This window comes from Engystomops pustulosus, chromosome 2, assembly GCF_040894005.1.
Source record: "Engystomops pustulosus chromosome 2, aEngPut4.maternal, whole genome shotgun sequence".
In the NCBI taxonomy this organism is placed as follows: Eukaryota; Metazoa; Chordata; class Amphibia; order Anura; family Leptodactylidae; genus Engystomops; species Engystomops pustulosus.
The window spans coordinates 139,794,008-139,817,222 of NC_092412.1; the positions used below are offsets into that span (position 1 = coordinate 139,794,008).

Sequence of the window (23,215 nt, forward strand, 5' to 3'; positions counted from 1 at the left end):
TGGATGTAACTAGAGTATCACAGATTATATAAGCATCGTAACTGAGAACATAAAATCTCATATTACCTCAAATATTATCTCATATCATCTTACATATTACTTCACATATTACCTTACATATAAACTCATATCACCTTACATACTACCCAGATCCACTAGGACAGTCCTGGTGTTCAGGCTTCGTCTTGCGGTCCAGCCTGGTGGGAGGTATGTGCCAGGACATCAACTCTGCCAGTATCCTCTGAATGCCAACAGAGCTGATTACAGTGAAAGTGAAAACTACTGTCAGTTTCCTGCACTATTACTGTTCCTCTGATGCTGCTGTATTTAGTAGACCCAGGAGATACAGGTAATGATGTCATCCTTTCCTCACAGCTTCATTGCTACATACAGCAGAGGGAGAGGAGCTGCTGCAGGGGAATAGGGAAAGTTGAGTACTTGTGTTTATCATTTTACTGTGAGGCACATTAAGAGGGCAAACTGCTGGGAGGGGTACAATAAGAAGGGGGACTCTGGGGGGCTAAATAAGAGGGGGAAATGCTGGGGGGGGGGCAAAATAAGAGGGGAAACAGCAGTGGCAGGACTATAAGTAGGAGAACAGCTGGGGGGCATTACAAGAGGGGGAACTGCTGGGTGGCACTATAAGAGAGGGAACAGTGTGTGTGAAGGAAATAAGAGAGGAGGAAAATAAGAGCAGGAGCTTCTGGGGGCATAAGAGGGGGAACTGATGGGAGGGCACTGAAGAAGGGAAACTGCTGAGGTGTGCAAAATAAGAAAGGGAGATGGTAGTTGTCAAAATAAGAAGGGTAGGTGCTGGTGGGGCTAAAAAAAAAAAGGGTGGAGCCGCTAGGCGCAAAATAAATGGGGGAACTACTGGGGGTGGGCACAATAAGATGGGGAGGTGCTTGGCACAGAGTTGAATGAGAGCACAATAATTGGGTGAACTGCCAGGTGCCTCAATATTAGGGAGAGATGCTGGGGGGCTTTAATACCATATGAGGGGAATCTGGGGGCGCAAAATATAAGAGGGGCTACAATGTGACAGCGAGCTGGAGGAACACAATGTGAGGGGGAGATGGACGACACTAAGGAAGAGATTATACTGTCTGAGGGTGGAGCAAAAGGTTGAACCAAAAGACATGGTCAAGGGGAAAAAAATCCCCAGGTGTATAGCATGCCACATCTTCTGTCCCTCTTTCTTACCTACAAAAGTTGTGAGATATGTATTATTTTATATTACCTCACATATGACCTTGCATATTATTTCACATATCATCGTATATTACCTTGTATTATCTCACACATCAGCTTCTACTCATAAGTCTTCTACTCATTGGGGCTTATTTTCTGAGGGTCTACGGACGCACTTTTGGCGGATTTTCCGATGTTTTCGGGTTTTTGCACAGTTGTGACAGTCTGGTGGACCTGAGCAGGGAAGCGACAAATGCAGGATATCGGGCGCACACTTGCGTTGCAGATCACGTCAGAGTTTAATCAGGGTGCGATCAGGGTTTGGTCAGTGAAAAACTGACATTTTGCATGAGAGTGCAATCAGTTTTCAGTCAGAGTTTGTTCAGTTTCTCAGCTTTTCACGCGCGTTTTCAATGCAATTTCAATGTGTTTTTCACGCGCAGATAACGCTGTGAATGATCAACCGTATCAGTTACCCTGGTGGTCTCCATAATGAAGCAAAGCCACTGTGAGATAACCATTGATTTGCTAATTTTTAAAATTTTTAGTGATAAAATAGAATAGTCATAAAGTGGAGTAACATTGCCATCTAAGTTGCAAAGAAATGACACCACCCACAGCTCCTAAACCAAAATATGAAAATGTTATTAGCCGCAGAAAATGGCAAAATCTGAAAAAATCTTTTGTACAGGAGGTTTTCATTTTTGTAAATGTATGAAAACATAAAACCAATTCAAATTTGGTATCCCCGTAATCGCAACGACCCAAAGAATAAAGTAGACAGGTAATTTGCGGCGCACAGTGAAAGCCGTAAAATCCTATCCCACAAGAAAACGGCACAAATGCGTTTTTTCACCAATTTCCCTGTATTTGGATTTTTTTTCCCGCATCCCAGTACACGGCATGGACTAGTAAATACCATCACTATGAAGTGCAATTTGTTACGCAGAAAACAAGCTGCCACACAGCTCTTTATGTGTAAAAACTTTAGGGCTTCTGGTTACGGCGGGCGCATGGGGAGAAGCAAGTAAACAGAGTTGACTATTGTGGCCCTAAAGCTTCTGGAGGGGTTGTGATAAATATGGCCAGGAATAGGGAGCCTTATATAGAACCGTGACCCTATGCCTTCCCATTGAGAATCTAGAAGTCTTCCATGGTCCTGGATCTGATACCAGGAAAGAAGGTCCTTAGAGCCCTCCTATGGGGGGGGGGTACAAGGGTGTCTGCACCTATTATAATCAGACCACAACTGGTGCCCAGCGTCTTTGCCTGGGGAAACCTTTTACCATCACCAAATGCAGGAAGGATCATTTAGTGTGACATATCAATTCCCATTAGATCACCACAAGGTAACTGAATGGCTGATAGTTGTAGTTCTACCTTTGTATTATGTACTCTGCTAACTGTATATATAAATATCTATTGTGTGTACTGTTTGTCTAGTGTGCCCGTGGTTAGCTCTCAGCGCCAAACTAGTAGGGCATTGAGCTGATGCTTGTTCAGCTCTGCAGCAGAGTTGAGCCAGCATCTGAAATCACAAGGTGTCAATGGTAATGTACATCTGACATCCCCGTGTAACAGGTATTAACTCTTTAAATGCCACAGTCAGCGCGACAGTAGCATTTTAATGGCTGTAGGGGGATTCCCCCTGCTCGATTACCGCCCCCTCAGCAGCATTTTCGGGGGGTACCGTTCAATGCTATGGCCACCTGGGTCTGAGCTAAGACCCCAGGGCTGTCCATAGTAAATGCCTGTAACGTCCTATCACATATGGAACCTTACAGGCAGTGTGTCAGCCTGTGCTAATACATCAGTATTGCAGAGTATTATAATGAACAAGCAATCGAACGAGGGTAAGGGTAAGAAAGTTTGAAACAGAGTAGATTTTAATAGTTTGCTATGAAGCAGAAAGGGTTCTGTGTCAGCTGTGATGTGTATTATGAGGTGCCAAAGCAGATGGTGTGTATTATGAGGTTCTGCAACAGCCGAGGTATGGGGGATGTATATACGGCCGATATACGTCCCCCATACACTTCTATGGGCTCACGGCCCTGTACGGGAGCGGTAAGGTGCCGCACGTGTGTCCTATCTTTTTCCGTGATACGGCGAAGTGCGCTGTATCTTCCTATGGAGAGGGGCGGGGGTGAGCAACACTCATCCCCTGCTCCTCTCCGCAGCGCTGATGTATGCCCGCCGTACTACGGTACGGCGGGCATACATCGTGTGCATGTAGCCTTAGTTTGATGCAAAGGACCGTCAGTGGTGTCACAAGCATGTGATTCGTCACATGCTTCAGATCAGCCAATTACAAACATTCTGTCATCTTCTGGCTTCAGCGGAGTGAGCTGAAGTCACAACCAGGAAGTGCCCACCCAAATCTGAATCTAATTTTCTATATACCAGATATATCACATGCTAGGAAGAAGCCAGCAGCATGATACAGGTATCGTTGGAATTGTTATCAATGGCTCTCTCCAGCTGTGCCAACACTAATTTTTTGTAAGTAACTTTACAGTTACGCTTTAAGGCTATGTAATATAAGATGGTGTTATGAGACAAATGGTTGAAAATGTTAAAATTAAACTTTGATGGCTTCTTATGACTTATTGCTCTTGAATTTGCCCCCCTTGATGGCTTTGGCACCTTGAAGTAAACAACAATACAATGCTCTTGATAATACCACAGTGAATTACAAAGTGGTGTCACCTGGTTAATAACTATGCCCCACACTGGGCTCCTGAGAACCATATTGTTTACAACATTGACCATGCTGTAAAAAATATACCGCTGTACATTATATTATGTCTAAGTTATATAAAACCATGAAATAGGTTTATGTACAGATCCCCCAGTTTAACATATTTTTTACAATCGCACTGATAATGAAAATATACATGTGCCATCACCCTACCTGGATTATATATATTTATTTAACTGCCAGGCCTGACTTAAAGTGGTACACCATTGGTAGGAGGCAACTTTCTAATCACTGGAGACCACTCACAGATGGGTTTTCAAGCAGAGGTCTTGAAAACAGTAAGGAAATTATATATTGTGTAAAACCATATAAGGTTTCATTACACAAACAATATCGATTAGTTGCTGAACATTGACAACCCATTAAGATCAATCTTACGCTAGGGAATGCTAATAGAGGATCTTAAAGCCACAAATAAGATTCAAGCTGTGTATTTAATCACAAAGTCAAACAATACTCTGTCCTATATGTGCTAATATTTTATTTTATTTTTTATTTATGCTTTAACATGTGACGGAACAACATTCCAATGTATTTTTTTGCCTTAAGCATCATTTGTATCTAGAAATATTTACATTACATGTACAATATTTGCCAAACAGTATTAAACTAAAGACAGTCATCCTTAAACAACTAACATGTAGTCTATCTAGTAACGGCTAAACATACTGTTTGCAAGCCTTCTGGGAGCTACAAGTAATGGCTGCCAAATTGGCCACTGGCCCTGGGACATCAGTAACCATAACAGATAAACCACTTTGGGACCAGCAGTCACACAATACCTTGGCCTTTTCAAGACTGCTATTATTTTCTTCCAGCTGAATGCTTGGCCAACGATGCCTGCTGGAGCCTTTGTTGTACATCGGTAGCACTTGGTCACTTGGTGTAGGATTAGAGTAAGACTTATGAGAAATGGCACCATTTGGTAAACTCTTTGTGTATGTAGGAACAGAGCAAGGTACTTTGTCCTCTAAATTGCGTTTTTGGAATTGCTTGCTACAAAGGTGAATAAGTTCAAGCAAATTGAGCAATAAAGATACGAGAGAAACCACCAACATGAAGATGATGAAAATCGTCTTTTCCATGGGTCGGGAAACAAAACAGTCCACCTTATGGGGACATGGCACTCTTGAACACTCAAAAATCGGAGGCATTACAAAGCCATACAAGTACCACTGACCAAGAACAAATCCTGCTTCAAATACAGTTTTGAAGATAACACTGACAGCATAGGTGTAAACTAAGGCTCCGTGGATTTTCATCTTTTTTGGAAATGTTTGATTCATCTTTTTTTCAGCCGTTTCTGTATGGATTTCTTTGGTATTTTCCTGTTTAGACTTCTCCTCTCTCCTGGACAAATAAATAACATGCCCAAGGTAGATGAGGGTTGGGGTGCTGACAAAGAGAAACTGCAGCACCCAGTAGCGAACATGAGAGATAGGGAAAGCCTTATCATAACAAACATTGGCACATCCTGGTTGCATAGTATTGCAAGTGAAGTCAGACTGCTCATCTCCCCAGACAGACTCCCCTGCCAAGCTTAGGATAAGGATTCGGAAGACGAAAAGCACAGTCAGCCACACCTTTCCAATGAGTGTAGAATGTTCCTGGACTTCATCAAGCAATATTTTAAGAAGGTCCCATCCTGCCATGATTTACTGAAAAACAAAATAAAGTAAAAAAAAAAAAGTAATTGACACTGTAGAAAGGGAAATACTATAACAGTAACATTTTAAGAATTTACACAGTACCTGACTTTTAAAGTCTAACGCCTTAAGAGCCTTCCCCACACACTCAGCCTATTACTTGCAGATCTGCTGTGCCCAATTTATGTGTGAAAAATCTGAAATGTAATGCAGCACCTGTCTTGGTGCTTTTTCATTCATGCTAAACCCAGGGTGTACCCCTGATGTCATCTCACACAGCTTATATATTTTCATACACATTTTTATCGCTGTCCAATTTTCCAATGAGACACTCTATAAGCAAAAATTGTAGGTTATGATGAAACGATGGCAAGGTAGCCTTATGAGGGCTTAAATCATAACTATAAAGCTATAATGATTTTACCAAATTATTATATGTGATTCCCCCTTTGAAAACAAACAGAAGGATGCCTACTTTGTGCTGCTCACCCTTTTCTTTCCAAAGTTATGGCATTTTCTGTTCTGAAAGTATTTGACAAAAATCTTTCTCACCAGAGGTGAAGTGGGCGGAGATTAATATCTGTCAGTCTATGCCCTCAGGCTGAGGCCAGTTCACTTGCCCACAGATCCCATAATGCCTTGTGTTCTCTCTCAAAGTAATTTAGCATTAAATGTATTTAGTTTCCCACAAGCAAATCCAATGAACACTGCACAGTGCAAATAAAGGATGTATTTGACAACCAGCCTGGCACCTTCCATCACATGGAGGAGCAGGAAACATGTACAGTGAACATAAAGGATGTATATGGTGGTAGCCTGGCAGCTTCCATCACATGGAGTAGAAAGGAACATGTAATAAGTGATAGAAATCCTTAGTACATGCAGCCTGTGTTGGGTGAGCCCTAAGGGCACATTCACATGGCCGTCTGCGGGGACGTACATGCGGCCGCAAATTTGCGGCCGCATGTACGTCCCCATAGACGGCAATAGCGGCGCGGCGCAGATGCGGTGCCACACATGTGTGGCAGCGATCTGGCCCGCACACCGCAAAAAGATAGAGCATGCTCTATCTTTTGGCGTGTGTGCGGCCGTGCGCCGCTATTTTCTATGGAGGGAGGAGGGGCCGCCTCCTCCTCCTCTCCAGCACACGGCGGTATGCTCGCACGGCGGGCATACCGCTGTGTGAATGTACCGTTAGGGTTAACCGTTTATCCTCACAGAGCTGATACTGCTGATGACAAAGTGCAGGAAGGGATCAGCAGTAGGAGAGGAGAGAGAAAGTTCTGTAGAATCAGACTGGGATGTAGAGACTGATAGGGAACAGGGAGAACTTGCACCTTACTATTCTGTGCAGGAGACATCTGCATTTGATGTGTTGGACACATCCAGCTCTGCTTCATACACCGTCACATGACCTCCTCATTTTATACATACATGGTAGCAATAAAAAAAGTCAGCTTATACCACAAAAAAATGACAACTGAGAAAAATTAGCAAATTATCTTTTTTCGGCATTTCAATAAATTGCAAATACTGACACTAAGAATTACAATTTAAAAGCTCTCATACAGTGGGGCAAAACAATATTTAGTCAGCCACCAAATGTGCAAGTTCTCTCACATAAAAAGATGAGGGGGGCCTGTAATTGACATCACAGGTAGACCTAAACTATAAGAGACAAAATGTGAAAACAAAAACAGGACAATAACATTGTTTATTTACAAGTTATGGTGGAATAATAAGTATTTGGTCACAAGCAAGACTTCTGGCTCTCACAGACCTGTAATTTCTTCTTTAAATGGTTCCCCTGTCCTTCACTCACTAGTAGTAATGTTTCCTGTTTGAACTTGTTATCACAAAAAACAAAATTGAGGACCTGCACCAATCTAGGAAGACCGAATTTGAAATAGGTAACTGTGGGAGGAATAATTAGGAAATGGAAGACCAATGACAATCTCCCTCAATCAGAGGCTGCATACAAGATCTCACCTCGTGGGGTCAAAATGATCACAAGAACAACAAGAGAAAATCCAAGAGCTACAGGGGGACCTAGTGAATGACCTGCAGAAAGCTCGGACCAACGTAACAAAGTCTACCGTCAGTAAGACACTACACCGTGAGTGCCAGACAATTCCCCCTGCTTATGCCAGTACATATATGGGGCCGTCTGAAGTTTGCTAGAGAGCATTTGGATGTTCCAGGACAGTATTGGGAGCATGTCATATGGTCAGATGAAACCAAAGTAGAACAGTTTGGTAGAAACACAACTTTCCATGTTTGGTGGAGAGTGAATGCTGAGTCTCCAAAGAACAGCATTCCTACTGTGAGGCCGCGGTCACACATACCGCTAGACGTCCGTTCATAACGCGACGCTAGCGCACAGGGGGAGTGGCCCTTGGCCCGAACGCACAAGCCTTTCCTTTTGTTAAGCCGATCGTATGCGTTTCTCTGGAAACGCATGTGCGTTTGGGCTGAGGACCTCCCCCTGTGCGTTAGCGTCGCGTTTAGTGGTACGTGTGACCGCGGCCTGAGGCATGGGAGGGTGGGGGGCTGCTTCTCTGCAAAGGGATCAATATGATGGATCCGTGTACATGAAAGAATGAATGGGGCCATGAGATTTTGAGTGCAAACCTTCTTCCATCAGCAAAGGCATTAAAGATGAAAAGTGGCTGGGTCTTTCAACATGACAATCCCAAGCACACCACCAGGGGTTTATTTCTGTGAATAATTGTTTTTATATTGTAATAGATCAGGCATTTTTGGACATGGCAATGTTTCTGATTTTACATGTTTATTCTTATGAGTGTTTAAATTTTTGTTACATATTTTTGAAAAATGTTTTATTTTACTATTACTTCAAACCCCCACCACCATCAGGGTACTTGAACCGTAGGAGGTTTGATCTCTTATACAATATACTTCTTCTGTATTATAGTCTGACTCTGTGTTCCATCTAGTAGTGAAAGAGAGCAGAGCCCAGAAGCAGACCTGTTAAAGGAAACCTACCATCAGAAATCTATCTATCTATTAAGGTAGAGCTGCTGGTAGGTTCTTGTAATCTTCTAAACACTTATCTATTCCTACGATAGATTTTAAGGTGAGATAAATTTTTATTAAACTATATGCTAATTTTTGGAAGAAGCTACTGGAGCGTGGAATAGCCTCTGTGGTCCCAGTTCCAATGAAGCTGGGACCACAGCAGGAGTGTTAGAAGGCATGCAGATGGCAGGCGGGGGGGGGGGGGGGTAGGGGGGGGCGATGAGCGTTGAGGCTACTCCTCAACCCATTAACTATATGCTAAATTCTGGCAGTGGCTAAAGTTTAGCTTAGAAACTATCAACGGTTTAGGTTAAGAATTTGGTGTTCAGAATATTACAAAGATAGCAATGTGTTAACATCGCATTTACATTGCATTTTGTAAACACAAATGTTAACAGTAATGTAATTAGGCAAATCACCTCTCCTCAGCTGTAGTAATGCGTTTCAAAACGCAACAGTGACCGCAACCTTATACAGCCCTCTTCACACAACCGTTCACAACTGGCCAATGTATTTTTTAACATTGTGAATGCTGGAAACAATAACAACAAAAACATTTTTTTTTTTTTTTTACAAATACATTTTTTTAAATTAACTCCACTGCTGTTTTTTTTCAGGCAATGGCAGACATGGATCCAACAGGAAGGATAAATAGCAAACGTTTCTCTTTTTCTGGAACAGTTGATGACAAAATAAAATTACAAAATGTCAAACAGTTAAATACTAAAAAAAAATCATTACAAACATCAGTCCTACATATACAATATTATCAGCAATAATATCAACTTCATCCCCACCTCTCACCCCAAGTTCCCATTTCACTGCTCCTCATCCTCACCCCCTATTCCCCCTTGTCTTGGCTCCTCACCCCATGCATCTCAGCTCCTGAACCCCACCACCATCTCTCAACTCCATCCACATGCAACCCCCCCCCACACATCTTAGCTATGGATTCCCACCACATCTCGGCTCCTCAGTCCCCCCCAAATTAGCTTCTCCACCTGCTAAATAAAATCCTGTCTACGGCTCTACATCACCCATCATGCAGTAAAAGAGCCATATTCCAGCCACATCAGTGGGCATGTGACCGTATGATGTCACAGCAGTACAGGCTGTTAAAATGTGCAGGGATCTATTCCCTCTCACTGTTGGCTGAAACCTCCTCTGCTGCAAATGACATCAGGCAGAGGGAGAGGGGAGTGCTGTGGAAGCTGCACCTAATTAACATATAAGTAACATATTGTTCTGATGCTTCATGCTATTCCTGAGCAGCCACAAAATAATGATTTTGTAATAAATTAATAGTACAATTAATTAATTGGATGCATCCAGCCGCACCATCTATTAGCACTACAAAGGTAAGGTTACGCTGATATGTTGCTATAGCAGCCGAGGGGCTTCTGATAACCACTAGGCCTGCCAGCATTGCCCTTAGGCAACGACTGCATGCGTTTCTATGGCAATGCATATGCCATCAAGCTGAGCACCACCAAACACAAAGCAAACACCACATGTGAATGCAGCCTAACGGTGAAGACACACGTGGCGTTTTTAAGGCCGTTTTTAGTTAGTGCGTTTTCAGATCGCGCACTAACTAAAAACGGCCCAAAAACGGCCTAAAAACGCCACGTGTGTCTTCACCCTAAGGGTGATGCCAGACATGGCGTTTTGAAACAGTTTTTGGTCCGTTTTTAAGCACTCCGTTAAAAAATGCATGCATTTTTTGAAAACAGATTGCTTAAAAATGGACCAAAAATGGTTTCAAAACGCCATGTGTGGCATCACCCTTAGTATTGCAGTTAAAAATAACTCTTACATGATTAAAGCTACTGATTAAAATAAATGGTTGTTGTCATCTATTATTCATCCTGCTTGGTGACCCATGTAACAATGCAAAAAAAAAAAAAAAAAAAAGTATGTGTAATAATGCTGTTTTGGTTTTTGCCTCTACCCCTAGAAAACATCAGAAAGTTGAACACAACCCATGAGGGTGGTTTCACACGTGCCGTTTTCGCATATTTTGGCTTAACCCCCTCCCACTTGCATTTTGGATTAGTTTAAAAAATGCAACCAAAACTGCACGTGGGAAACCGGCCTCATGTTTCCAATTTATAGCTAGAGTCATCCCAGTTAATGGAAAAGTAAATAACAAAAAAATTTCCCACCGTCTATGAAAATTTTGACCTGTGTAGTCTTTGCAGTAGAATACTTAGGGCGCGTTCACACGTTGCGTTTTGGTTGCGTTTTCATTGCGTTTGAAACGCATGTACAACAGCTGATGTGAGGTAATTTGCCTAATTACATTACCGTTTACGTTTGTAAACGCAATGTTAACAAAACACATGCGTTAATGCTTTGTTAATGCATGCGTTAACATCGCGTTTACGATGCGTTTTGTAAACCGAAACGTTAACAGTGATGTAAATAGGCAAATCACCTCTCCTCAGCTGTTGTATATGCGTTTCAAACGCAATGAAAACGCAGGTCAAAGCGCAATGTGTGAACGCTCCCTTAGGACCCTTCAACAACTTGCGTTGCAGTTCACGTCAGAGTCTGATCAGGGTTTGGTCAGTGAGAAATTTACATTTTTCATCAGAGTTCAAACAGATTTCAGTCAGGGCGCGTTCACACATTGCGCTTTGGTTGCGTTTTCATTGCGTTTTAAAACGCATTACAACAGCTGAGATGAGGTGATTTACCTGATTACATTACTATTAACGTTTGCGTTTACAAAACGCACGCATTAACGCATTGTGCATGTGCGTTAACGTGTACGTTTTGTTAACACATGTGTTAACAAAGTGTTAACACATGTAAATAGTAATGTAATTAGGCAAATCTCCTCTCCTCAGCTGTTGTAATGCGTTTTAAAACGCAATGAAAATGCAACCAAAGCGCAATGTGTGAACGCGCCCTCAGAGTTTGTTCAGTGTCTCAGTTTTTCAGGGGTTTCTTTTGGTGTTTCCAATGCGTTGTTCAAGTGCATGAAAAGGATTCAGGACATCTTTTCTATGGCAATGTACTTGCAAAATGTGACTTGCAAAAATAGAGCATGCTGAGATTTAAACGTGCATGTGTGCGTGAAAAGAAATGCAAGTCTGATAAACACCCCATTGATTACAATGGGTCAGAGTGAAATGCAAGTTCTGCACGTCAAAAGCACGCACAGAACACGCACGTGAAAAATGCAAGTGTGAAAGGGGCCTAATTTTTTAGTAAGTATTTACATGTACATAGATTACCAGAGATTAGTAGGAGTCCTGGGGACTGTACTCCGTACATAGGCTTCTCCACAACCAGTCTTGTTTCATCACTCAGCACATTCAGTCTGGAGCAAGGAATTAAAAAGGGGACACAGAGTTAAGACTTCAAATCTAGCAGAGCACAACATGCACATTGGATAAATTCACACACATGTCAAAGGCCCAGATTGCAGGTTTCATGTAAACTGTAATTTTTGGTCACAAGTAAACTCACTTTGGTGGTACCTGGCCAGATGGTAATTCAATAGGGTCTGCTAGTAATAGCCATCATGGAACAGATCCACACCTGTATACTGTACACAGCCTTAAACATGACGTCCTATCTGTGGTCTATACAGAGGGATATGCTATCATAAACCAGAACTCACCACTGCTAATTCTGCGGCCATCAGTCTCAGCACATCTCCATCCTACTGCCCAATTCTCTGCACAGGTGTAGATCCTAAATTGTCATTACAGCCATATAGTCTACAGCAGTGGTGAACAGCCTGAGGTTGTGTTCACACGTTGTATTGTAAAGGACATGGAGGGCGTGGTCACACTTTCCGCTAGTATTGTGTTCATAACACGACACTAGCGCACAGGAGGCTGGGCTCGGCCCGATCGCATATGCGTTTCCCAGGACACACATGCAATCGATAACCAGATTGCATGCGTTTCTCTGGAAACGCATATGCGATCGACCCGAGCCCCGCCCCCTGTGCGCTAGCGTCGCGTTATGAACGCAATACTATCAGAACGTGTGAATGCGCCCAAAGTGGTTTTCTGCATTGCTGTAAGTGTAAACAGATGTGAAAATGTTTACAGAGCTGCTTACACTTCCAGCACTTAAAAAAACATGCCACGTCAAAGGCTGCAGTCACACGTACCGCTAGGCGTCCGTTCATAACGCGACCCTAGCGCACAGGGGTAGGTCCTCGGTCGAAACGCATGCAATTGTTAAGCTGATCGCATGCGTTACTCTGGAAACGCCTAGTGGTATGTGTGACAGCGGCCAAAGCAGCCAAACGCATAGGAACATTTGAAAATGGATGCGTTCTGACACAACCAAAACGCCACATGTGAATGTGTTGCATCACGTTTTTACTTCATTTCCACTGAAATGCATGCGTAAGGCCGGTGCCACACGTAGTGCTTTGTCTGCGCTTGCAAACGCAGACAAAGTCGCACCCACCGGGGCAGGCCTCGGCCCGATCGCATCGGCGTTTCTATGGAAACGCCTGCGATTGGGAACGAGCTGCCGGTGTTTTGCGTTAATTTAATGTGCCGTTTTCGTTATGTTTTTAAACACATCCAAAATGCAAATGGGAGAGGAGTTTGCCTGAAACGCATGCATTTCATTGCAAACGTTTATGCATTTTGGTGAAACCCCCTCCCAGACTTGCAAGAGAGATGTTAAGAGTGTTGGTCACAATTCCCTTTTCACATAATCTTCGACAGCTTTAATACTGGATATGGAGACATAACTTGTTGGGATTTTTATAGCAGGCTGCTGCTGGCAACGGGTACCGTGCAATCCTATATAACACTGCCATGCAAACGTAGACCGCTTTCTCTGTTAAATTCCCGGCCCCTTCCTGTGTCCCCTGCCGGGTCTTGTGCTCTATGCCTGAGAGAAAGCTAAGTTGGCCGCAGCCACAGACAAAAACCAGGTGCCACTTAGACTCGGCTACCAGGTGTCGGCTTAGGTCATCGTCCGCGGTGGTCCAGGGGGTCCACTACCCCGGGTGCCTGACACTCATCTCTCCTTGCATTACAATAGTAATATTACATTTCATTGGTCAACATTATTAATATTCCTATTCAGGCAGAGAATTATCAGCTGCATTACCATTATCCAGCACTGGAGTACCCAGTGAAGTTGATCAGGCTCATTGAGAAAACCCTATTGCATGGAAAGAGATTTGATTTTGCAACAGTATATTTTACCGTGTGTCGGCAGGGGTATTGCATAATCCCTTGGTAATTGAATGAGCTGCCACGGTTTGGCTTTGGACCTGCTGGGAATAGAGCTGGGGCTGGAAGGTCATAGTGCAGCCTCCAGATGGTCCAAGTATGCTGTATGCCAGGAAAGGTGAAATAAAGTGCACTTCAGAAAAGCGATTAAGCTATAAATATGGTATTGTATACCTGGGTGTGGAAGACAAGCCACCCATGGTCCTGGTTATTGGAGCTGGGGTAAGTATAGGACTAAGTACAGTACATATCACAAGTACTATACAGTTAGTAGCTACTTGCCCTTAAACCAACTGTATTCTTGGGTAAAGTGTGGTGTCCTGTTTTGTAATGCACTCCTTGCACCAAGTCCAGAAATTTGTCCTAATACACGTCACCTAGGTGGCATAATCATATACATATATGCAATATATGAAATACAATACAGTATACATTCTGTTTTGCGGTCATACCCTAGTGTATGATATCAAGGCGTCACTGCTTAGACACCCCATGTCCCCTAACCCTTGGTTTACAGAGACCACACGATTACTGAGCTTAGGTTTTAGGCATAAGCCTGCGGTCAGGATTTGACATCAATACAGAAATAGATGGTCCGATACAGTATTTCTACAAAGCTGCAAAGTCTAGTAAAAAGGCTAGTGCAAACTAAATATATATTAATCATTACTATATTTGTGTAAGCATCTCATTAAATGGCATTAGATAACACAATGGATACATGGCTTAAAAATGTTACATAACATTACTTAGAACAACATTAGTTTTTGGCAGTCATAAGTGAAAGAGTTCCATTTCCTGTAACAGAAAGGTAAATATTGATAATATCATATAAAGAGATAGAAATAAAAATATATAGATTTCTTATCTGACCGGAGCTTCAGACGTTCACACAGGTTTTCACTCCAAACGTTCACAATAATTGTTCTCGTTTGTCTTCCGTTCTGCTCACAGCACAAATCCACAGATTCTCCAGATAAGAGTAGCCCACTGTTCAGACCCACGTGGATGCAGTTTTCGTTGCTCCTATTGTTACCACCGTTCACCACAGCGGACCACTAGAAGAAACACGCACTCCAATCGTGTAGAATGTCTTCATAAAATGTTTTGATAAAATTAAATATTACTCACAAACGTTTAGTAAAAATGCGCTTATCTATAGAAAGGACACCAGCCTCACACGACCGCCCTAAGAATTTTTTTTGTAGATTTGAGAAGGATGCCTATCAAGGTTAATGCAAACAAGGAAGATCGAGCTACCCCATAGGGGGCAAAGGCAGAGGGTTCCTTTTCAGAACTTCCAATACTGAAAAAAGACCATGGCACCAGAGTGGGGGGGGGGGGGGGGGGACTACTGACCTTCCGTTGGCCAGTGGACCAGACCTGCATCCAACAAATGAACTCTAGCAATCATCAGAGAGGAATATCGTATCTGCCTTTCAGGTCTTCCCCTGAAGACTCTCCCCCTGTCACCTCTGGGAAAATGTTTTAGCCTTAATCAAGTCGGCAGTAGTGGTGATGGTTCGTTCCCCTGATGGAACAGAGGCAAGGGGTCTGCTCTGCACTGTTTTTGATAAAAAAAACAAATGGATCTTTCAGACTGATAAACCTTAAAAACCTAAACAAATGGGTAAGATATTACTGGTTCAAATGGAATCTATAAAATATGTGGTGCATTTAATCCAAATGAATGCAGTCATATGTACTCTAGACCCAGGGCCAGATTATACACCACTTTGCTCCTACAGGGGCCGCAACCAATTGTTTACAGTGTGGGCAATTCACCCACTAGATGTCTGCTGAACCGCTAGTAGATTACTGTCCAGTACATTTAAGTGCATGGCAGAGCAAGGAACAACGTTCCCTGCTCTTACATTAACGTAGGAGTGTAGTGTACAGGAAGTCCTTGATTGTCCTGTCGCAGGCACCACAGTGACATCACACACTGCGACGCCTGCACCAGACATCTGACCTGTCAGAAGTTGCTCCATGCAGCAGGGGAGTTGGGGCAAGTAAGCAAAGTTTTATTATTTTATTGGGAACTGCATATTGTTACTGTTGGGGGGGGGGGGCTGTTTATATGTAATGCTGGGGGGCTGTATATAGTTTTTATTTTGTATTTTTATTCTTTTTTTTTCTTTAACCCTCGACATCCAGTTTGGAGCAGGGCGCTCCAGTGGTATATAAGTCCTCATAGAAGGATTTAAATTCTTTTAACACCAACCCCTGCTCATCTTGAATTACAGAAATATAACTATCTTTATTTGGGGGTTGAATCATATGTGCTAGAATTTTCCCAGCTTTACCTCCCGCAGTGAAATACCTTTGCCCATTGAAGAACATTCTGTGTTGTGCTTTTCATAATTTTCTTTAACAACCAACAATGCTTTTACCCTCTCATCACTTTGTTGATCCTTCAGGTTTCTTCCCGCTTCTTTATACTTTGATTTAAGCTGTCGTTCTTCCTGATTAAATGCCCTTTTAGCCTCTACTATACTTTTTTAAACAATCCTCTCAAATAACCTATCTACAGAATTGTCATTTGCCATCCAAAACTCTGTTATGAACCTCTTCACATCTAAAGAGTCGCCCAGTATAGTGAGCCAATATGGATTCAACTTAAAGTTTGTATTCTTCCTCTCTTCTGGCCCTATCAATACCATCACTGGTCCATGATCAGAAACAATTATTGGTTCATATTGCATCTTGAAAATATTGGGAACAAAAGATTGGCTTACTAGACAATGATCAATACGTGTTAGTAAATTATTTGTTTTACTCAGATAGGAAAAGGCTTTCTTTGTACCATATTTCATACGCCATACATCAACCAAACCAAGTTCTTTACACAGAGTGGTCAACTTAGAACCCCTATCTATTATAGTTCCCCCACCCGTTTCTCCAAACCCATCTGGTCTAACTCAGTTCTAAATACTGCATTCAGATCACCTATTATAAAAACTGGGTACCTTTCCTTTCCTTCCATAAATTTTAATAAATCTCCAAAAACACCAAGAGAACACCGGGGAATATATATACGAATGCCAACAGAATTTGCTGACGAGCTATCTTTCCACCTAAAAAAAACATATCTCCCTTGCTTGTCTATCTGTTTACTACACAACTTAAAATTAATATCTGAGTGGATAAGTACTGATACTCCTCATGAATAAATGCTCCCATATGAATGGTACTCTTTTCCCACCCATTTTTTTCTAATCCGATCATGATGTTCTGCTGTTAAGTGAGTCTTTGTTAAACAAACAATTGCTGGTAAATGTCTCTTGATCCGGTCAAAGATCATACACCTCCTCAGTCTATCGCTGAGGCCCCTCACATTCCAGGCAAAGATCCTTACCCTAGAGCACATTTATAAAGATAAAAAAAAAGCCCCCATCGGTATCCCCCCACACCTTGATCTACAATAGCCATTCTCCGTAGATCTAAACCTTCCACCTACGCCACCCCTCTGCCAAACCAACTCCACCCCACCTAATTTACAACATATCAATAACGAATATATAAAACAAAAACTTGCACAAAACCTTACAACCATATTTGTACCACAACCACCTACGTGGATAAGCTTAATTTCAGTTAAGAGCCTTCCCCCTCCAGCCACTCTGAGGCCACCTCTGAAGAGTCAAAAGACCAAGTCTTATTTTTATAAACAACTCGTAGTCTCGCAGGAAAAAGTAATGGGTATTGCATTTTGGCTTCCAAAAGCCTCTTTTTTATGCCTATGAAGCTTATTCTTGCTTTTTGAGTATCCCTTACAAAGTCAGGAAAAATAAAGACCTTCTGACCATTTACAAGAATTCGATCCTTATCCCTACTATGCCTCAGAATATAATCCCTGTCCCAGGAGCAGAATAATTTTACCAGAATGGCTCTAGGTCTAGCATTATTGGCTGTTTTCAGATCTGCGAGCTCCTGTCTAACTATTTTCATTTCTCCAGCCACCTGCTTTACAGAAGCTTCCGCCTCTTTACACTCCTGTCTCAGCTTATTTATTTCCTCGCTAATAGATTAAATGTCAACTCTTACTTCACCCAGCTGGGTGTTCATCGACTCCATAGAAACCTTGGTTTCTCGGACCACTTCTAGTATTTCTGAGAGGATTGGGGAGTTTCCTGCTATGGGCTTGTCATTTTGTAACACCGAAAATCTAGACCCACTTTGTTCAACTTCTCCCGGGCCTCCCTCATCCCTGTCCTTTTCTTTCGCTGTCTGTCTGGACCGGACTGGGGAACATGTCCACATCTTGTCCAATCCTGTGGACTTTCGTGCTGCATTTTTTGGCCCCATCTCTCTACTTAGCAAACTTTAGATAACACTCTCCAATGGGAGAGGTTTTATCCTTTTTCTCTCTCTTTTTCTTTTCCTTCCCTTTCTCCCCCCCCCCCCCTCCTCTCTCTTCCGGGATCACCGTTTAGTCTAAGGTATCTTTTACCCCTTCTGGGACAGCAGTTATAAAACAGAAAAAGCACAAGAACTTAATGTTGCAAAAGGCCTACATATGCTTACAGGGAACTTAATACAATCAGAGCACATACAACAATTGTTTTACACAATTCAAATCTACAGAAGGGAAGAAAAATTACTACTGCTAATATGCTCGCTCCAGTGTCGAGTCTCCCAGCCAAGACGGCGTCTCTGATCTGAAAAACCAGCCTACCACAAGTTAGCTGTACATATCCAACAATTGCAGGTCTCACCACTCTACTTAAGAAAGTCACATAGGACCAAAGTGGGACTAGAGCTAGTTCACCGTCGTTTTAGCCCATCCAGATAAATATTCCTTTGGTCTCCTTCCATACACAGTGTATATATACTATTATGCCTGCGGTGTACTAACCACTATTGTCAACAAACGACCAGGCATAAAAAAGATGAGTGCTGCGTCAGCCCGCAATCTTTAGTAGCCCCAGCTACTCTCCTCCTCTCAGCCCTACGCGCCTTGCCAAACTGCCAACCGCGATATTCAGGCTAATCTTCAATAGCCAAGCAAACTGCAGTCTGTTTGCCGCATGTGCAAGTTAGCAGGTAGGGGGGGAGTCGTTCACAGAGGAAGCACCAGTGATGTGATTCCTCACATCACACCGTCACGCGTTGGGGCTGTATATAGTTAATGCTGGGAGGCTTTATATGAATAATGCTGGGGGGCTGGATATTGTTAATGCTGGGGGGGCTGTATATAGGTATTGCTGGGGGGGCTGTATGTAGTGATTACTGTGGGCTGTATATAGTTAATACTGGGGCTGTATATGGGGATTACTGGGGCTGTTTATAGTTATTTTTAGGGGGCTGTATATAGAGAATACTGGGGGCTGTTTATAGTTATTGTTAGTGAGCTGTATTTAGTGATTACTGGGGGCTTTATATAGTTATTGCTGGGGGTCGTATACAGCGATTTACTGAGGGTCTGTATATAGTAATTACTCGGGCTGTATATAGTTATTGCTAGGAGGCTGTATATAGTTATTGCTGCGGGCTGTATGTAGTTATTGCTAGAAGGCTATATATAGTTAATCCTGGGGGGGGGGGGGGCCTGTATATAGTTGTTGTCAGGGAGCTGTATTTAGTGATTACTGGGGGCTGTATATAGTTATTGCTGGGGGGCTGTATACAGTGATTACTGGGGAGCTGTATTTAGTGATTACTGGGGGACTGTATAGAGTTATTTCTAGGAGGCTGTATATATTTATTACTGGGGGGCTGTATATAGTGATTACTCTGTCTTCATGAAAATAATGCTAGAAGTAGTGAACGTCCTATGAAGGAAAATAATTCTCATCTTTCCCTATCTGGACTATTTTTCAATTATAGCCGATTATCGTCAGTAAGCAAACTATCTCTGTATTTGTACAACAATATCCAACAAGAACAACGGCACCACCTAGTGTCTTCTCTGGGGAACTGTTCAGTAAGCATATGTTCAAAATATTGTGTCCTGTAAAATGTTCTGCTTGTGGTGACAAAATAATATCGAATAGGCGGTGCTCTAGTCCTAGGCAGACAGTTGAACAATAATTCAGTGTGGGAGATAGAATGGACGGCACTCACCAGTCTTCAATAAAATCTTCTTACTCTTTATTCATATCACGGGAACAATAGCATACTCACAATGATGCGTGCAAGGGAGGGGGGAGGTGGAGGCAGAATTCCTATAGTCGGTGGCAACGTCCGTTTTGCGTAAACTCTCGCTTCCTCCGGCCTCCGATGTCCGAGCGCGAGTTTACTCAAAACGGCCGTTGCCACTGACCATAGGCATTCTGCCTCCACCTCCCTTGCACGCATCATTGTGAGTATGCTATTGTTCCCGTGATATGAACAAAGAGTAAGAAGATTTTATTGAAGACTGGTGAGTGCCGTCCATTCCTTCTCCCACACTGAATTATCTCTGTACTTGGTTGTATTCTTCTTTCCTTCCATTGCAACCAGTCGTCCTGTCACTCAATCTGAAAACACCCCCATAGCCTAATGCTGTCATGACCATGTTTTACTGTTGGGATTGGCAGGTGATGAGCAGTGCCTGGTTTTCTACACAGATACTGCTTAGAATTAATATCAAAAAGTTCAATCTTCGTCTTATCAGACCCGAGAATCTTATTTCTCATAGTCTGGGAGTCCTTCACGTGTTTTTTTGCAAACTGTATGGGGGCTTTCATATGACCTGGACTGAGGAGAGGCTTGCATTGGTACATTCTGCTATAGAATCCCTACTGGTGGAGGGCTGCAGTGATAGTTGCCTTTGTGGGACTTTCGCCCCTTTTCTCCCTACTGTATCTCTGGAGCTCAGCTACAGTGATCTTGGGGTTCTTCTTTACCTCACTCACCAAGGATCTTCTCCCATGATTGCTAAGCTTAGCCTGGTCGTGGAAGGTTTGTGGTTGTCCCAAACTTTTTCCATTTAAGAATTATGGAGGCCACTGAGATTTAGGAACCTTTAAATGCTGGAGAAATTGTTTCATAACCACAATTCTATCTCTGAGCTCCTTGGGCATTTGCTTAGACCTCATGATTCTCATTTGCTCTGACATGCACTGTGAGCTGTGTGGTCTTATATAGACAGGTGTGTGCCTTTCCTTATCAAGTCCAATCAGTTTAAATAAACACAACTGGACTCGAATGAGGAAGTAGAACCATCTCATGGAGGATCAGAAGGAAATGAATAAGATGTGAGTTAAAGATGAGTGTCACAGCAAAGGGTCTTAATAATTATGAGCATGTAATATTTAAGTTTTTCTTGTTTAATATATTAGCAAAAATAAATACATTTCTGTTTTTTTCTGTCAATATAGAGTGTAGAGTGTAGGGGGTCTGAAGAGTTTCCATACCCACTGTATGTGTTTTACATCTCATCCCTGATGAGCATGTTTGGCGTGAGCGTCACCTTGTGGACATTTTCAGTAATAGCTTCTTAATTGGATGCTTTTTTTATGTCCACATGCAGACTATTTTGAAGCGTATTTATGCTTCAATGATACAATTGTCCATATGCATATGGTCTCACAATGGGTGTGAGGATCTCATCTCGATTCCTAATGGCAGTCAGGCTACCTCTGGGGAGCACATGGAGGGATGTGCGGCCCTCCAAGCAATGTTATGCCACACTATTACTGACCCACTGCCAAACCAGTGATGCTGAAGGATGTTGCAGGCAGCAGATCATTCTCTGCAGCGTCTACAGACTCACATTTGTCTCATGTGCTCAATGTGAACCTGCTCTCTTCTGTGAAGAGCACAGGGAGCTAGTGGTGAATTAGCCAATCCTGGTGCTCTCTGGCAAATGCCAAGCGTCCTTAACGGTGTTGTGCTGTAAGTACAACCCCCATCTGTGGACGTTGAGCCCTCATACCATCCTCATGGAATCGGTTTCTAAATGTTTGTGCAGAAACATGCACGTTTGTGGCCTGATGGAGGTAATTTTGCAGGGCTCTGGCACTGCTCCTCCTGTTTCTTGAACAAAGGTGGAGGTCGTGGTTCTGCTGCTGGGTTGTTGCCCTCCACATCTCCTGGTTTACTGGCCTGTCTCCAGGTAGCTCCTCTAGCCTCTGGACACTGTGAAACAGACAGAGCAAACCTTCTTGCCACAGCTTGCATTAATGTGCCATCCTGGATGAGCTGCACTACCTGAGACACTTGTATGGGTTGTGTACGTTTCATGCTACCACAAGTGTGAAAGCACCACCAACATTTGACATTGACTAAAACATCAGCTAGAAAGCATTGGTACTGAGAAATGATCTGTGGTCCTTACCTTATTAAGTGTGTCTTGCAAATTGCCTGTGAAATTTATTGTCAATTAGTGTTGCTTCCTTTGATTTCACAGAAATTAGATTTACTTGGAGTTATATTGTGTTGTTTAAGTGTCCCTCATCAATCATATAGTGTGTATGATTTAGGGCGTTTAGCGTACATTCTGCCTGAAACACGTTAGCGAACAGTGTCTGTGGCATCTCATCCAATGGAAGCAGGGAGAATGGAGAGTAAACACTGAAGCCTTGACTGTGGGTTTTGCCTAATCTTGAAAAACCCTATTATACACACCAAATGGGTGTGTATTATGTCAGTAACATGGCTGCTTAGATTATGCATAACTATACTTCAAAGCCAGCCTTGTCATAATTCATAGATTTCAATTTCTTGTCAATGAATCTACGATCAGCATCTTCCGATATTTTTAGGGTGTCAAGTGCCATGGATTTTGGAGCTAGGTAGCCAAATAAATAGGTATTAGGGAATTGGGTAAATATTTCTTAATGATGTTTGGTATTGCTATATTTGTAAATTAATGCTGGGGAATGTGCTGATAATATCTTCTCCTTAGGAGACTCCTGGAAAAAAATATGACATAATTAATCCAGGTGTAACCACACCCCTCTCCTATGACAAAGGATTAGGTAGCCACTCTAAAAGAAGCATACCATATTTTCAGGAGATGCCAACCAGCTTTGCAGAGCTGTCCAGGATTTCATCAGTTCTCTAGGGGTAGGGGAGTACATAGTGTGGTTGTTCGCCCTCCGGGCTATGTATGTTTGGTGTGTAGTATCAGGGAGTCTGATGAGTGGTTCCCCTGACAAAAATTGTTGCTACAAGTGGAATAGAATTTAGCATAGAGACAACATCTTGTTTTAATGGTTTTAGTGCAAGTGTACCCTGTGACATAACTCGAAAGTGGGGGTCTGTCATAGTTTGGTAGCAAACTTTCTTATAAGTAGCCCCCATCTTAGCAGTTACACACCAAATAAAAGATAGAAAAAAACCAAGCGTTTGACCTGGGGTGCTCCTTGCAAGGATTCATCCAGTACTTAAGTACAAGGGCAAATTACTGCAGTCACATCACAAGGTGCACTTGC

General features: G+C 42.6%; 1 protein-coding gene across 4 annotated transcripts; it reads right to left on the reverse strand.

Moving 5' to 3' along the window:
* Window positions 1–4,415: 4,415 nt before the first annotated feature.
* On the reverse strand, window positions 4,416–14,093 carry LOC140118601 (gap junction alpha-2 protein-like). 4 transcript variants are annotated; one of them, XM_072136720.1, is made up of 3 exons: window positions 14,028–14,093; window positions 11,877–11,962; window positions 4,416–5,607 (listed from the first exon to the last, which is right to left on the reverse strand). In XM_072136720.1, the coding sequence occupies exon 3, from the start codon at window positions 5,599–5,601 to the stop codon at window positions 4,609–4,611; it is 993 nt and encodes a 330-aa protein (XP_071992821.1). In that variant the 5' UTR covers window positions 5,602–5,607; window positions 11,877–11,962; window positions 14,028–14,093; the 3' UTR covers window positions 4,416–4,608. The 4 variants fall into 4 exon arrangements, with proteins under 4 accessions (XP_071992821.1, XP_071992819.1, XP_071992820.1 ...); XM_072136718.1 differs by lacking the exon at window positions 14,028–14,093 and adding an exon at window positions 12,266–12,430; XM_072136719.1 differs by lacking the exon at window positions 14,028–14,093 and adding an exon at window positions 12,112–12,259.
* Window positions 14,094–23,215: the final 9,122 nt, after the last annotated feature.

Coding starts and splice junctions, on each gene's coding strand:
- LOC140118601 (XM_072136720.1), bottom strand. CDS start 5,601: ATGGCAGGATGGGACCTTCTTAAAATATTGCTTGATGAAGTCCAGGAA.